Raw genomic sequence first — 12,155 nt, 5'->3', positions numbered from 1 at the left:
GAGCTGGAATCTAATTTATCGAAGTTCTAACTTTGACTTGAGTTGACCGTAAATTTTATCGAATTCCGTCAAAAATTAGACCGATTGAATTCATTACGTTGCATTTAGCCTTATTTTTTTATAACACACGGAGGGCAAATTATCCTGCATCATAACTTATTACGAAAACAACTGAATCTTACGCTACAGTCAACAGAATTCGCCACCTTCCGTTACAAACATGACACCTGCAAATCAAAAGAGAGGTACATGTCACCTGCAAATGATTTAGTCATTTCAGGAGAGTTACATCTCAATTATATGCACAGATCTTGCATCATCAGCTGACGAGAATCAGTTTCAAATGTATTATGAAGTCTATTTATACAAACACGCATACCCATTTATAGAATCATATTACTCATCATCCAGAAATTTTTCGAAACTGCAAGATGGAAGGTGAGATGAACACCTTTGCAGTGGTATGGATCACAGTCTTTGCTTCTCTCTGTTATTGCCAAACCATAGCCAAGTTCATCCCTAAAGGCATTACAAGATTTTTAGCTTTTTTTCCGATTTCAGTCCTGTTTACGCTTCTTCCTCTCAGGTTTACGACAGTACATCTTGGAGGTATTTCTTGTTTCTTCATTGCAGGTTTAGCAAACTGCAGGATCCTCGCCTTTGCGTTTGGAAAAGGCTCTCTATCTCGCACTCCATCGTTGCCTTTATCAGTTTTCATTCCTCTGGCCTGTCTTCCGATCAAAATACGTGATCGTTCGAGCAAAGAATCTGAAGAAACCTCGTCTCAGCAAAGGCCTCGAAATCAAAAACAAAAGACATCCCTGTTAAACTATTTTGTAAAGATTTGTCTCTTTGGTTTACTCAAGAAAATGTTCGAGTATAGAGAGAATTTTCATCCTAATTTCTTTTTGTTGCTATGTTGTTTACACTTATATTTCACTCTAGAGTTGTTATTAGCTATGATAGCTGCCTTAACTCGAATCCTAATGCACGTAGAGCTCGAACCACAGTTTAACGAACCTTACCTTTCGACTTCTTTACAAGACTTCTGGGGTAGGAGGTGGAATATAATGGTTTCCGATACTCTAAAACCTACTGTATTTGAACCGACTCGATCAATATTTACAGGGCTAGTTGGAAGAAAACGAGCTACATTTCTGGGCGTTCTTGCTACGTTTCTCGTATCTGGTCTGTTACACGAGTTATTCTTCTATACTTATGGAAGACAGAAGACACGGTGGGAGGTCACGTGTTTCTTTCTTCTTCACGGGGTGTGTTTGAGTATCGAAATGGTATTGAAGAAGACGGTGGAAGGAAAATTCCGGCTTCCCACCATGGTTTCTAGACTTCTGACCGTAATTTTTGTTGTTCTTACAAGCTCTTGGCTATTCTTTACACCATTCTTAAGAAGAAATGGAGAAGTAAAAGTGTGCAAAGAGTATCATGCTTTTGTTGAGTTTGTTCAGAGTGGTAGACTTGTTAGCCCAAATGTTATGTCTTGCCCATAATTGTACTAATAAGTTAAGGTTTATGTAGTTTGTTGGTAATGGTATGCCTTCCTACATTTGTTGTTTTGATGCAGTAAAAATATGATTTAAATCTGTCACAAACTTACAGTTAGGCAGTAGTACCAGTAGTATTTACTCCTACAGTCCTACTAAAGACTTGCCAGGTTTCAACTAGTAATATCAGGGGAGATTGTCTAGTGTGTGCCCGTGGGCACATGCTAAGCATTAAAATCCATAAATTTGGAGCATTTTGATTGTTGTAATTGTTTTGAATGCACCCAGCAACCAATCAAAACATGCCAAAATTATAAATGTTTGTGCTTATTGTGTGCCCATGAGCACACCATAGAAAAACTGATATATCAGAAATTGGAAAAACAAGGATAAAAGATAAACAATTGAGCAAACCAAGACACAACTAACTCCTTAAATATGAACAACATTAAACCATAATGAATGAGGAACCAGCTGTTCTTAGATATGTACCCAGCTGTTGAAATTCATGATATAAGGTGCCTATGTACCAAAGCTTAACAAACAGAGAAAATTAGTACCTTGATGTAAGATGGAGAAGATGAAGATATCAACAATGACTGCTGTGTACATGCTGCTTATGTTTCTGTTGATAATCAACTCACCAGCTCTGGGCTGTTACTCGGATAGGAGTGGCTGCAGCGGCTGCATTGCTAAACGCTTCAAGTCCAGATGCCCTCCGTGTCAGCAGATTATGCGATGCATGGCGCAGTGTTTATGGGACGGTACTTCTCAGAGTAAGTGCATCAAGAAATGTGATTGCAATGGTGGCTACCCCAAGGTCTCTGATTGCAAGAAGTGCTTGGCAAAATGCAAATGTAGTTGCTCCATGTAATACTTTAAATTCATATCTGTAAGCCTAGAGTCATGGCTGGACTAAGTGTATGAATTCTTAACTCTTTCTTTAAAAAAAATGCTTCCAGTTTCTTGTCTGCAATTTTTTTCTTGTCATCTCATTTCATCAGTTTTTTCTGTATCCTCTGTTTTTCTCAAACTAGCAATAGTCTATTTATCTTCCAAAGAGTTCTAAACAACTACTCAACTTCACTACAATCCACAACAAGATGTACAATTGTCTCAAAAGATCTAAAATAGACAAACATGGTAAGTTTCCTTTCTGATTTGCCTTAAGATGGGATATTCTTTAAACGACTAGATCGATAAACTATTTGGCCATTTTTGTTCGATGACAGAATAGAATCCCCTGTTTCTTCGCTTACATACACTTTAGACTCCTTCTCTAGTGTCTACCTTGATTAGAAACTCATATAAACATATCTCTATGACTCTATCATATGGTCCATCGATCTTTGGTTTCAAGGGAACCAACTTCAGGGCTAACCAACTTATGAGAAAAGGACTGTTTCGAAAAAATCCTAATTGTCTCTCATGAGTCCAGCATCATAGCATACTTATTGGAGACAAAGGGTGTCCAGGCACTTGCCTGAGGTATGAAGCATTCCTAATACAATACAAAGCAAAATCCGTTTGGATGATGGGATTCCAACCCGGTTAACGAAAATGTGAATCAAATCCTAATGTACTTTTATGTTGAAATCTCATTCACATTCCCGTTAACCAGGTTGAATACCATGATCTAAACTGCCCTAAACATTCATTTAAGTACAACACTCATCGACAATATACACAACACTAACATTCGAAAAATATTAATTAAAAAACATACATAAATTAACAATTTCTTTCAACATATTACCTCAATTTAGTTAATCAAACATCTCTATCACCTATACAATACATTAACATAACATGACCAAAAAGCCCCAAAAAACATACCAACAAACATAGTAACAAAACGTACAGACTGACAGCAGAGAATCTAATGTACACACTTTCACTGATCCCGAAGAAATCTTTGTAAACACCGAAACCCTAATTTCTCGGCACAAAATTTCTCCATTTCAAACCCACCACCTATATCTTCACACACATCTTTCTCCATCCTCTCAACAACCTCGTCCCATATAACACATTCGTCGTCCCAGTTCTGGGTTCGATAACCGATCACACCGTCCAAAATCTCCTGTAACCCTACAATCCTGCGGCTCACATTTCTCCTAAGCTCTCGAATATTCGGGTCCCACCCAGGTACAGAATCAAGTGCCAGTAAAAGACGCATTAGTGTTTCATGGATTCTGAGGCGTTCTTGGTCGTTGGAGCGGACTAAGTTGACGGTTTCTTGGAGCTGGATTAGGGTTTGGAGTTTGGCGGCGGAGGAGTTGATGGTGGAGAGTTTTTGGAACAGGGTTTTGGTTAGGTGGGTTTTGTAGGTTGACTGGATTTTGGTGGCGGCGGAGTGGAGGGTGGGGAGTGGTGGAGATGTGGTGGTGCTGGAAGGAGGGGTAGAATGGTCATTTTTGGAAAGGTGGTGGGTTGGTTTCATAGTTGAAGAAGAAGAGTGTAGAAGAGATAGTCAGATAAAGAAGGTAAAGGTGTATGGATAGTTGGATGGGGATGGTTGCTGGTAGGTACGTGCCCGAAAACATGTTTATAGACATGTTTTGTGTCAAAACGTATAGTCAAATTACATGCCATTTATCAATTAAATATAATAAAATATAATAAATAATTATTATACTAATATACAGTGAATTTTAATATAAAATTAAAGTTAGTTGACGGTAACAATCAAATATCATCATAATATTAATTTACATTAGTAACCTTTTGGATATTAAAATATATGTAAATATTTTAAAATTATATTTATTATTTCTGAATATTTCTAATATTAAAATAATTATTAAAAAATTAAAAAAATAGTAAAAAGGCATGCCGAATCATGAAAAAACATGCATGCCTAACTGACGTCATGGCATGCCATTTTAACATTTCGTGCCGCTGTGACATACACTCTAGTTGTTGGTGGCTGGTGGTGAGGTGTAAAATTTGAGTTCACATTGCATCATATAGTACTAGTATGGCCTCATTTGTTTTTTTATGAGTTAATTACATTTAACAACCCCTACCTTTTATTTAATAACAAAACTATATACTTACTTTCAAAAATATAGTTTCCAACCCCTAACTTTCTACATCAAATATAATATGCATCTCTTTAATTATTTTATTAAAAATATTTATATTTTGAAGAGTAAAATTGAAATTCAGCAAAATATTTAAATAAAAATTTTCTTTTATTTAAATTAAACTAAAAGTTAGAATTTCAATTTATAAAAATAATATTAATATCAATTATTTTATATTTTACTCAGTATAATTTTTAAAATATAAATGTATTTAGAAACTTTATGATTATATATAAAAACATATATTTTTCGTGATAAATATATTTTAAGTATTTAGCATTATGATTAATTTAGAGTATTACTAATGGAAAATAGCTACTTCCTGATTCTTACTTACTTTTTCCTCATGCTTGGCACGCATTAAGACTACTATAAAATATATTCTATAATTTATTTTTAAAATTTTCTTTTTCTTTATAAAATTTAAACAGTATATTTTTATTTAAAAGAAAAAATAATTAAAATTATTTAGGGAACCATACTTTACGGAAATTTTAAAATGGATACTGATTTTCCGTTACTAATGTAAAGAACGGGTGGGGTATAATCTTTTTTCATGTAAAATATGCATTAAAATAAATATTTTTATTGATTTGAAATTTTAGTTATTAATATTAATATCTCAATTTTAATTTTATAACCGGAAGGGATGCATGTTGAAGTTAATATTGAAAGTTAAGGGTTGCAAACTGTGTTTTACAAAGTAGGTATACTATTTTGATTTTAAATGAAAGGTGGGGGTTGCAAAGTGTAATTAACTCTTTTTTTATTTGACTAATTTGGTTTATATGCCTTACAATTGAGTATTTGTCCTAACAAAATTTGGGGTGAGCGAAAATCGAATCCAGAACCAATTGATGTGATTGGTTTGTTATTTTTTAAATTAGAATTTATTAATTTATTGATATAATAATATTTTATTAATTTATCGATAAAATTATATTTTATTATTTTATTGAATTTTTGTTTTTATATATTTTAAGAACTTGATGAAATAAATGAATGTATAAACATCTTTTAAATTATCCAAGCGATAATAATGTGATTATGGGATCACACATGGATGAAAAAATCATTGAGTCAATAATGAACACTAATCAGACGACAACAATGACAACAATGTCATTTCAAGGGTGTCATTAAAGGATGCATTTTAAGCAATCAACATTTTGAACAATTCTTTTTTATAATACGAGCAAAACATTCAAAGAGTTATTTAATATTTATATACAAGAAATGAAGAAGTTAATTTAGACTTTGGGGGTAAAAAAAACAAGTTACTAAAAATTCATAGTTTAAAAAAGTTGAATTTTGTAACTCATATATATATATATATATATTATATATATATATATAATTCTGAAATTACATTACATATTACTTGAATTCTTAATAACTTTCTAATTTTTTTATTATCTTATACTTAGAGAGAATATTATTTTATAACCTTGACCCAAGTTGTGACCGACGAAATTTATTACATAAGCGAGATTATTAATTTATCAGATATTATTTAATCAAGGTTTAATTATACTTAAATCTTTTGAGATTAAAATTATTAAAAGCAACAGAAAACAGCTTAAATCAATTAAAATTTTCACTTCTTTTCTTTGATTTTTTTTACAGAAAGGTCATGTCATGCAGTTTGAATCAATTCGGTTCTGGTGTAAGTTGAATTAAAATCGGGTTAAATCGAAAAAAATTGATTGGGATAATATATAATTCGGTTTTGATCGGTTCCAAGTTATAATCAGATTAAATATTTTGGATCATTTCGGTTAAATTTTCGGTGTAAGTAATTTGATGATCGGTTTAACTTTATTTCGAAATTATATAACTCGGAACTCGGATCGGATCTGATTTTCATGAATTTCAGTTCGATTTTTCAAATACAAACCTATTTTGCCAAGCTAGTATAGAAAAAGTAAGGAAAAGATTACATTCGCGGTTTCTACTACCTAAATTTACATTATTTTGCTAGATCCATTATGGTGTTTGTTCCGAATATAAGTAATTGAACTAAGCTTGTTATTTTTACTGAGAAATGCTAAGAAAAGCAACAATTTTCAAAGCGTGTAATCGGAAGAAAGTTTTGGATTAGAGCACTTCCTAGTTAGCTGGCCCATTTATTTTAAACCTTGAAGCAAAGTGTCAAACTGAGTTTGAGTCCAATAAATCTCACTATAGTCTTTTTAAATCTTGCGAAAGAGAGATCCAGATAATAACCCATCGGCCATCACAACGAAGAAGAAACCAGAACTGAAAATAACAATGATTATAATTTTTTTTGAAATGCTCTGGTTTTTGAGATGATAAGAAGGCAGGGAACTGACAGGCTAACCATATATCATACACTCACAAAGTTCTCTAGTTCTGCAGATCATTAAGAAACCAAGTCCATGAGAGTCAATAATGCTACTTCCTCAGTCCTAGCTTACTGCATGTACATCTAGAATTGCAGAATTAACACATGCAGGGGGGTAGGGGGCACCACCCGATTTTATAGTACTGAAGTTATAAAATTTAACAAGAATACTAGTGAAGTTGATATAGTATTGGCGATAATTTATCAACACTACGTTATAAATTCAAATTTCATGAGGTAGCTCAATCGAGAGCCCCTTGTATCTCAGGAGGTTTAAGTCCGAAGAATCATGTGTTCATGCTTGTTTGCTGATGTACATTTATCTTGAAATTGCAACAAAACTTCACAAATATAAAGAACAAGTTTCATCATCTCATTTTTACATCATTCCTCTTGGACAGTTATTGTAGCCATCTGTTTTAAATGCACTCATCTACGTACTCAAGTTACTAACCCATCTAAATTATCTGAATAAGTCAAGCCTTAACTTGGTTGGAGGGAGAAAAAAAATCCAATACCATTTTCAAGTAATTAACTAAATATTATGCGCAAAACGTGGTTCATATTATAAGTTATGTTTTCACTAATCACATATATCATACCTAATACCCATTTGTTTTAGAAAATGACATTCATAATATATCAAAGATGGCGTGACAGATTTGTTAAAAGAAAAGTTCATGTATAACTAGTAAATGTTTTGCAACATCCAACAATTTATAAAATCTATAAAACACTAACTGGTAGTTGTTAGTTGTTACACTATACCTCAACAAACAAGTGAGAAAACTGTAGAAGACCTACTAGTTACAATATATCTGAAAAATTTAGAAGCCATGGCCTTAGTTTATCTCTATCTTCTTGTTGGTGTCCCTGTATTGTGCATGCTTGTTCTTCCAAAACTTCTTCGTAGCTATAAATCAAAACTTCCTTGTCCTCCAGGTCCGCGAGGACTTCCTATTATTGGAAACTTGCATCAGATTGATGTTTCCATCTTCCCGCAACATCTATGGGAACTTTCAGAACAATATGGCCCAATCATGTATCTGAAGCTCGGTCATTTACCAACTCTTGTAATCTCTTCACCAGAAATGGCTAAACAGTTTTTGAAAACTCATGATCTAAACTTCTGCAGCAGGCCATACCTTTTTGGGTTGAGAAAAGTTTCTTATGATGGACGTGATGTTCTGTTCTCTCCATATAATGATTATTGGAGGGAAATGAGAAAGATTGTTACCATCCATCTCTTCAGCTCGAAAAGAATACAATCCTTTCGTTCAATTCGTGAAGAAGAAGTTTTTCAGATGATTAAGGTAATTTCTGAAAAAGCTTCTTCAGAAGAAGTTGTAAATTTATCTGAAACTTTAGCACCACTTACAATCACCATGACATGTAGACTTGCTTTCGGGAAGAAGTTTGATGAAGTTAACATGAAAAGATTTAAGGGCTTACTTAAAAGATTCCAGACTGTAACTGCAGCTTTTTACTTTTCAGATATTTTTCCTTCTTTGCGATGGCTGGATAGGTTAACTGGATCATCTGCTCAGCTAGATAATTGTTTCGGTGACATGGATTTGTTCTATCAGGAAATAATCGATGAACACCTGAATTCGTCTAGGCCAAGTTCAATGGACGGTGATGTCATTGACATCTTGCTTCAGTTGAAGAGAGATGATCAGATATCTTCAATAGATTTCACCTTCAATAACATTAAAGCAATTATTATGGTAAAACTCTCTCCAAGTAACAATACTTTAACCAATTGTTAAATGAACACATATCGACAATTAATCTAATGTTTTTCATGCAGAACATATTTTTTGCTGGAACGGATACAACAGCAAACACACTGATATGGATCATGACAAGCCTAATAAAGAATCCGGAAGTTATGCACAAAGCACAAAAAGAAGTGAGGAAGTTGATGCAGGGAAAAGAGAAAATAGATGAAGAGGATCTTCAAAATGTAAAACTTCCTTATCTAGAAGCAGTGATCAAGGAGACCATGAGGTTGTACCCTGTTGCTGCCCTCATTCCTCGAGAATCTTTGAATAAGATTGTCATAAATGGATATGAAATTTTACCTAAAACTATAGTCTACGTGAATCTTTTAGCTATCGGTAGGGATCCTCAGGTTTGGGAAAATCCAAATGAGTTTCTTCCTGATAGATTTCTGGAGAATGACATTCAGTTTAAAGGACAAGATTTTGAATTCATTCCATTTGGTACAGGTAGAAGAATTTGTGCTGGAATGTATATGGCCATTGCTACCCTGGAGCTTGTTCTTTCTAATCTTCTGTACTCATTTGACTGGGAACTCCCTCCTGGAATGAAGAAGGAAGACGTAGACACTGATATTGGCCGCGGTATAACATTGCATAAGAAAAACGCTCTTTGCCTCAAACCGAGAAATTATTGCTAGTTATTCATGTAAATTCAGCTAAAGAAAGGCCACTGGTCTTATGTTTGGTGATTGATCAACTAGTCTTGTTCATGTATGCCTCGTCGTTTTTAAACAGCGCAATTTTTTTTGTACTGCATCAACTAGGCTGCCAAAAAATGAAATAAAGTTCTCTCCTAAACGTGGTCGATAAAACTACTAATGATCACCAAAACATGGTGGATATAATAACTAAGATATCCAGTTTTTCGATTTTCATCATCTGACACCTCAGCTCCACCCAATCCTCATTGTATTAGAAAAATGTATACATTGAAGATCAAAGATAGCATATCAAAATTTGTTGGAAGGCAAGTTCAGAGACATCGCGATTCACATGACTCAGTCTTCATGTATTTTAATACACTGCAGTTGAACTAGTAGAAGTTCTTTACTAGGATTCAGAAAAATGCTGATTATAATATAACATATTCAATGTATAGTGTGCTAAACGATGTGATTATGCATAATTAACTATGAATTCAAGCTATATATGTTGGTAACTCTGTCATTTCGAATAGATCTATAAAAGACTAGTTGTTACATTGTCTGAACAACCAAAACCTGAGCAATGGCCTTACTTTATCTCTATCTTCTTGTTGTTATTCCAGTCCTCTTTGTAGTTCTGCTTCCTAAACTTCTCGGTAATGACAAACGAAAGCTTCCCCATCCACCTGGTCCCCGGGGACTTCCTTTTGTTGGGAACTTGCATCAGCTTGATCCTGCCATTCTTCCAGACCAACTATGGAAACTCTCGAAACATTATGGTCCAATCATGTATCTCAGACTTGGCTATTTACCAACTCTTGTAATCTCTTCATCAGAAATGGCTAAACAGTTTCTGAAAACACATGAGTTGAGTTTCTGCAACAGGCCTAACTTCTTCGGGTTAAGAAAATTGTCTTATGATGGCTCTGACGTTGTTTTCGCTCCATACAATCAGTATTGGAGGGAAATGAAAAAGATTGTTACCATTCATCTCTTTACCACCAAAAGACTACATTCCTTTCGTTCTATTCGAGAAGAAGAAGTTTTTGAGATGATTAAAGGAATTTCTGAAAAAGCCTTGTCAAATGAAGTTTTAAATTTGACTGACATTTTAATGCCACTTACAAACACCATAACTTGTAGGCTTGCATTTGGAAAAATGTTTGATGAATTCAATATGAAAAGGTTTCAGGGTTTATTGAAAAGATTCCAGGTTGCAATCGCCTCGTTTTATTTTTCAGACCATTTACCCTTCCTGGGATGGCTGGATAGATTCATTGGATCATCTGCTAGGCTAGAGAGAATCTTTGGTGACATGGATTCATTTTATCAAGAACTAATCGATGAACATCTCAGCCCGTGTAGGCCAACTTCCATGGAGGGTGATGTGATTGACATTTTACTTCAGTTAAAGAGTGATGACCACTCATCTTCATTGGACTTCACCTCCAGTAACATCAAAGCAATTCTAATGGCAAGACTCTCCATCCCTGTCTTTCCAACTATCTATTCATTCGAGTTTTTTATTCAACATAGATGGAGATAAGGTTCCAACATTTTCAACATCTGCTAAATTTATAAATTGACAATTGTCTTTACTTGCTTCCATGCAGAACATATTTTTTGGGGGAACAGAAACAACAGCAAACACACTAATATGGACCATGACAAGCCTAGTAAAGAACCCGAAAGTTATGCAAAAGGCGCAAGAAGAAGTGAGGACATTGATGCATGGAAAAGAAAGAATAGGTGAAGAGGATCTTCAAAATATAAAGCTTCCTTACTTAGAGGCAGTTATCAAGGAGTCTATGAGGTTGTACCCTGTTGTTCCTCTTATACCGCGAGAATCTTCAGAAAGGCTAGTTATAAATGGATATGAAATTGAGCCTAGAACTATTGTCTATGTAAATGTTTTGGCCATTGGTAGGGATCCTCAGGTTTGGGAAAATCCAGATGAGTTTTTACCTGAGAGATTTCTGGACAATGACATTAGTGTTAAAGGTCAAGATTTCGAATTAATTCCGTTTGGAACAGGCCGGAGAATCTGCTCTGGAATGCATATGGCCATTATTACCCTGGAGCTTGTTCTATCTAATCTTCTATACTCATTTGATTGGGCGCTGCCTCCTGGAATAAAGAAAGAATACGTCGACACTGAAGCTGCCCAAGGAATAACATTGCAAAAGAAAAGTCCTCTTTGTCTTAAGCCCAAAAACTATTTCTAGGCTTTGCATAAGTTCTGGTGTTGCAGTATCTCCCTCGCTTCTTTTACAGGATGTCGGGGGTTCTTATCAAGGACAGGGGTGTGTGAGTGTGTTAAATAAAAAAAACAGTGGTTAGTTTGTTTAATAAGATATCAGTTGTCAACTAGTTCTGCTATGTATGCCTGGTTGCCTGTGGATTCTATATATTTCGAGTTCTTCTATTCAAATGATTTTGTTGAAAATGTCAAATGTCAACTTAAAGTGATTTTAAGCATCAACTTGGTTGACAGGGATAGCCTAGAAATCTTCTATTGATCCCAATTCTTGGATTTGATAAAGTTTATTGGCTCTAATAAAGAAACAAAATGTAATGCTAACAACTGAAAACACAGTAATATGGATCATGACAGGCCTAATAAAGAACCCCAGAGTGATCTGCAAAGCACAAGAAGAGGTGAGAAAGTTGAGAATAGGTGAAGAGGATCTTCAGAGTTAAAAGCTTCCTAATCTAAAAGCGGTTATCAAGGAATCACTGAGGCTGCACCCTGTTGTTCCCCTCATTCCGCG

The 12,155-nt window shown here is 34.5% G+C and overlaps 4 protein-coding genes across 6 annotated transcripts; 3 read left to right on the top strand and 1 right to left on the bottom strand.

The window, feature by feature from the left end:
* Positions 1-431: 431 nt before the first annotated feature.
* On the top strand, positions 432-2,398 carry LOC141696577 (acyl-CoA--sterol O-acyltransferase 1-like). The gene is made up of 2 exons (XM_074500702.1): positions 432-1,478; positions 2,150-2,398. Exons 1-2 carry the CDS (start codon positions 432-434, stop codon positions 2,396-2,398), a joined length of 1,296 nt encoding a protein of 431 aa, XP_074356803.1.
* An 802-nt stretch (positions 2,399-3,200) lies between these two features.
* Positions 3,201-3,975, bottom strand: LOC141697836 (BAG family molecular chaperone regulator 5, mitochondrial; the record flags this gene model as incomplete). The annotated part of the gene is made up of 1 exon (XM_074502393.1): positions 3,201-3,975. A coding segment is annotated over one exon (579 nt), but the record flags the coding sequence as incomplete, so codon positions are not given.
* A 3,757-nt stretch (positions 3,976-7,732) lies between these two features.
* LOC141697944 (5-OH-xanthotoxin synthase-like) lies at positions 7,733-9,496 on the top strand. 3 transcript variants are annotated; one of them, XM_074502513.1, is made up of 3 exons: positions 7,733-8,683; positions 8,767-9,076; positions 9,188-9,496. In XM_074502513.1, the coding sequence occupies exons 1-3, from the start codon at positions 7,793-7,795 to the stop codon at positions 9,376-9,378; spliced, it is 1,392 nt and encodes a 463-aa protein (XP_074358614.1). In that variant the 5' UTR covers positions 7,733-7,792; the 3' UTR covers positions 9,379-9,496. The 3 variants fall into 3 exon arrangements, with proteins under 3 accessions (XP_074358614.1, XP_074358615.1, XP_074358613.1); XM_074502514.1 differs by having other exon boundaries at positions 8,767-9,090; XM_074502512.1 differs by having other exon boundaries at positions 8,767-9,496.
* Positions 9,497-9,967: 471 nt separating this feature from the next.
* LOC141696576 (5-OH-xanthotoxin synthase-like) lies at positions 9,968-11,609 on the top strand. Its single transcript, XM_074500701.1, has 2 exons — positions 9,968-10,858; positions 10,998-11,609. Exons 1-2 carry the CDS (start codon positions 9,968-9,970, stop codon positions 11,607-11,609), a joined length of 1,503 nt encoding a protein of 500 aa, XP_074356802.1.
* Positions 11,610-12,155: the final 546 nt, after the last annotated feature.

The sequence above is a fragment of the Apium graveolens genome, chromosome 11 (assembly GCF_009905375.1).
Source record: "Apium graveolens cultivar Ventura chromosome 11, ASM990537v1, whole genome shotgun sequence".
Taxonomy (NCBI): domain Eukaryota; kingdom Viridiplantae; phylum Streptophyta; class Magnoliopsida; order Apiales; family Apiaceae; genus Apium; species Apium graveolens.
Note: the sequence above shows the minus strand (reverse complement) of the source record. Positions and strands in the feature narration are given on the sequence as shown.

Bases quoted from the DNA above. Each gene is read 5' to 3' on its own strand.
- LOC141696576 (XM_074500701.1), top strand. From the start codon at position 9,968: ATGGCCTTACTTTATCTCTATCTTCTTGTTGTTATTCCAGTCCTCTTT. The intron at 10,859-10,997 runs GCAAGACTCTCC...GCTTCCATGCAG, and splicing joins ACATCAAAGCAATTCTAATG to AACATATTTTTTGGGGGAAC.
- LOC141697944 (XM_074502512.1), top strand. From the start codon at position 7,793: ATGGCCTTAGTTTATCTCTATCTTCTTGTTGGTGTCCCTGTATTGTGC. The intron at 8,684-8,766 runs GTAAAACTCTCT...TTTTTCATGCAG, and splicing joins ACATTAAAGCAATTATTATG to AACATATTTTTTGCTGGAAC.
- LOC141696577 (XM_074500702.1), top strand. From the start codon at position 432: ATGGAAGGTGAGATGAACACCTTTGCAGTGGTATGGATCACAGTCTTT. The intron at 1,479-2,149 runs GTTAGCCCAAAT...TCAACTCACCAG, and splicing joins TTGTTCAGAGTGGTAGACTT to CTCTGGGCTGTTACTCGGAT.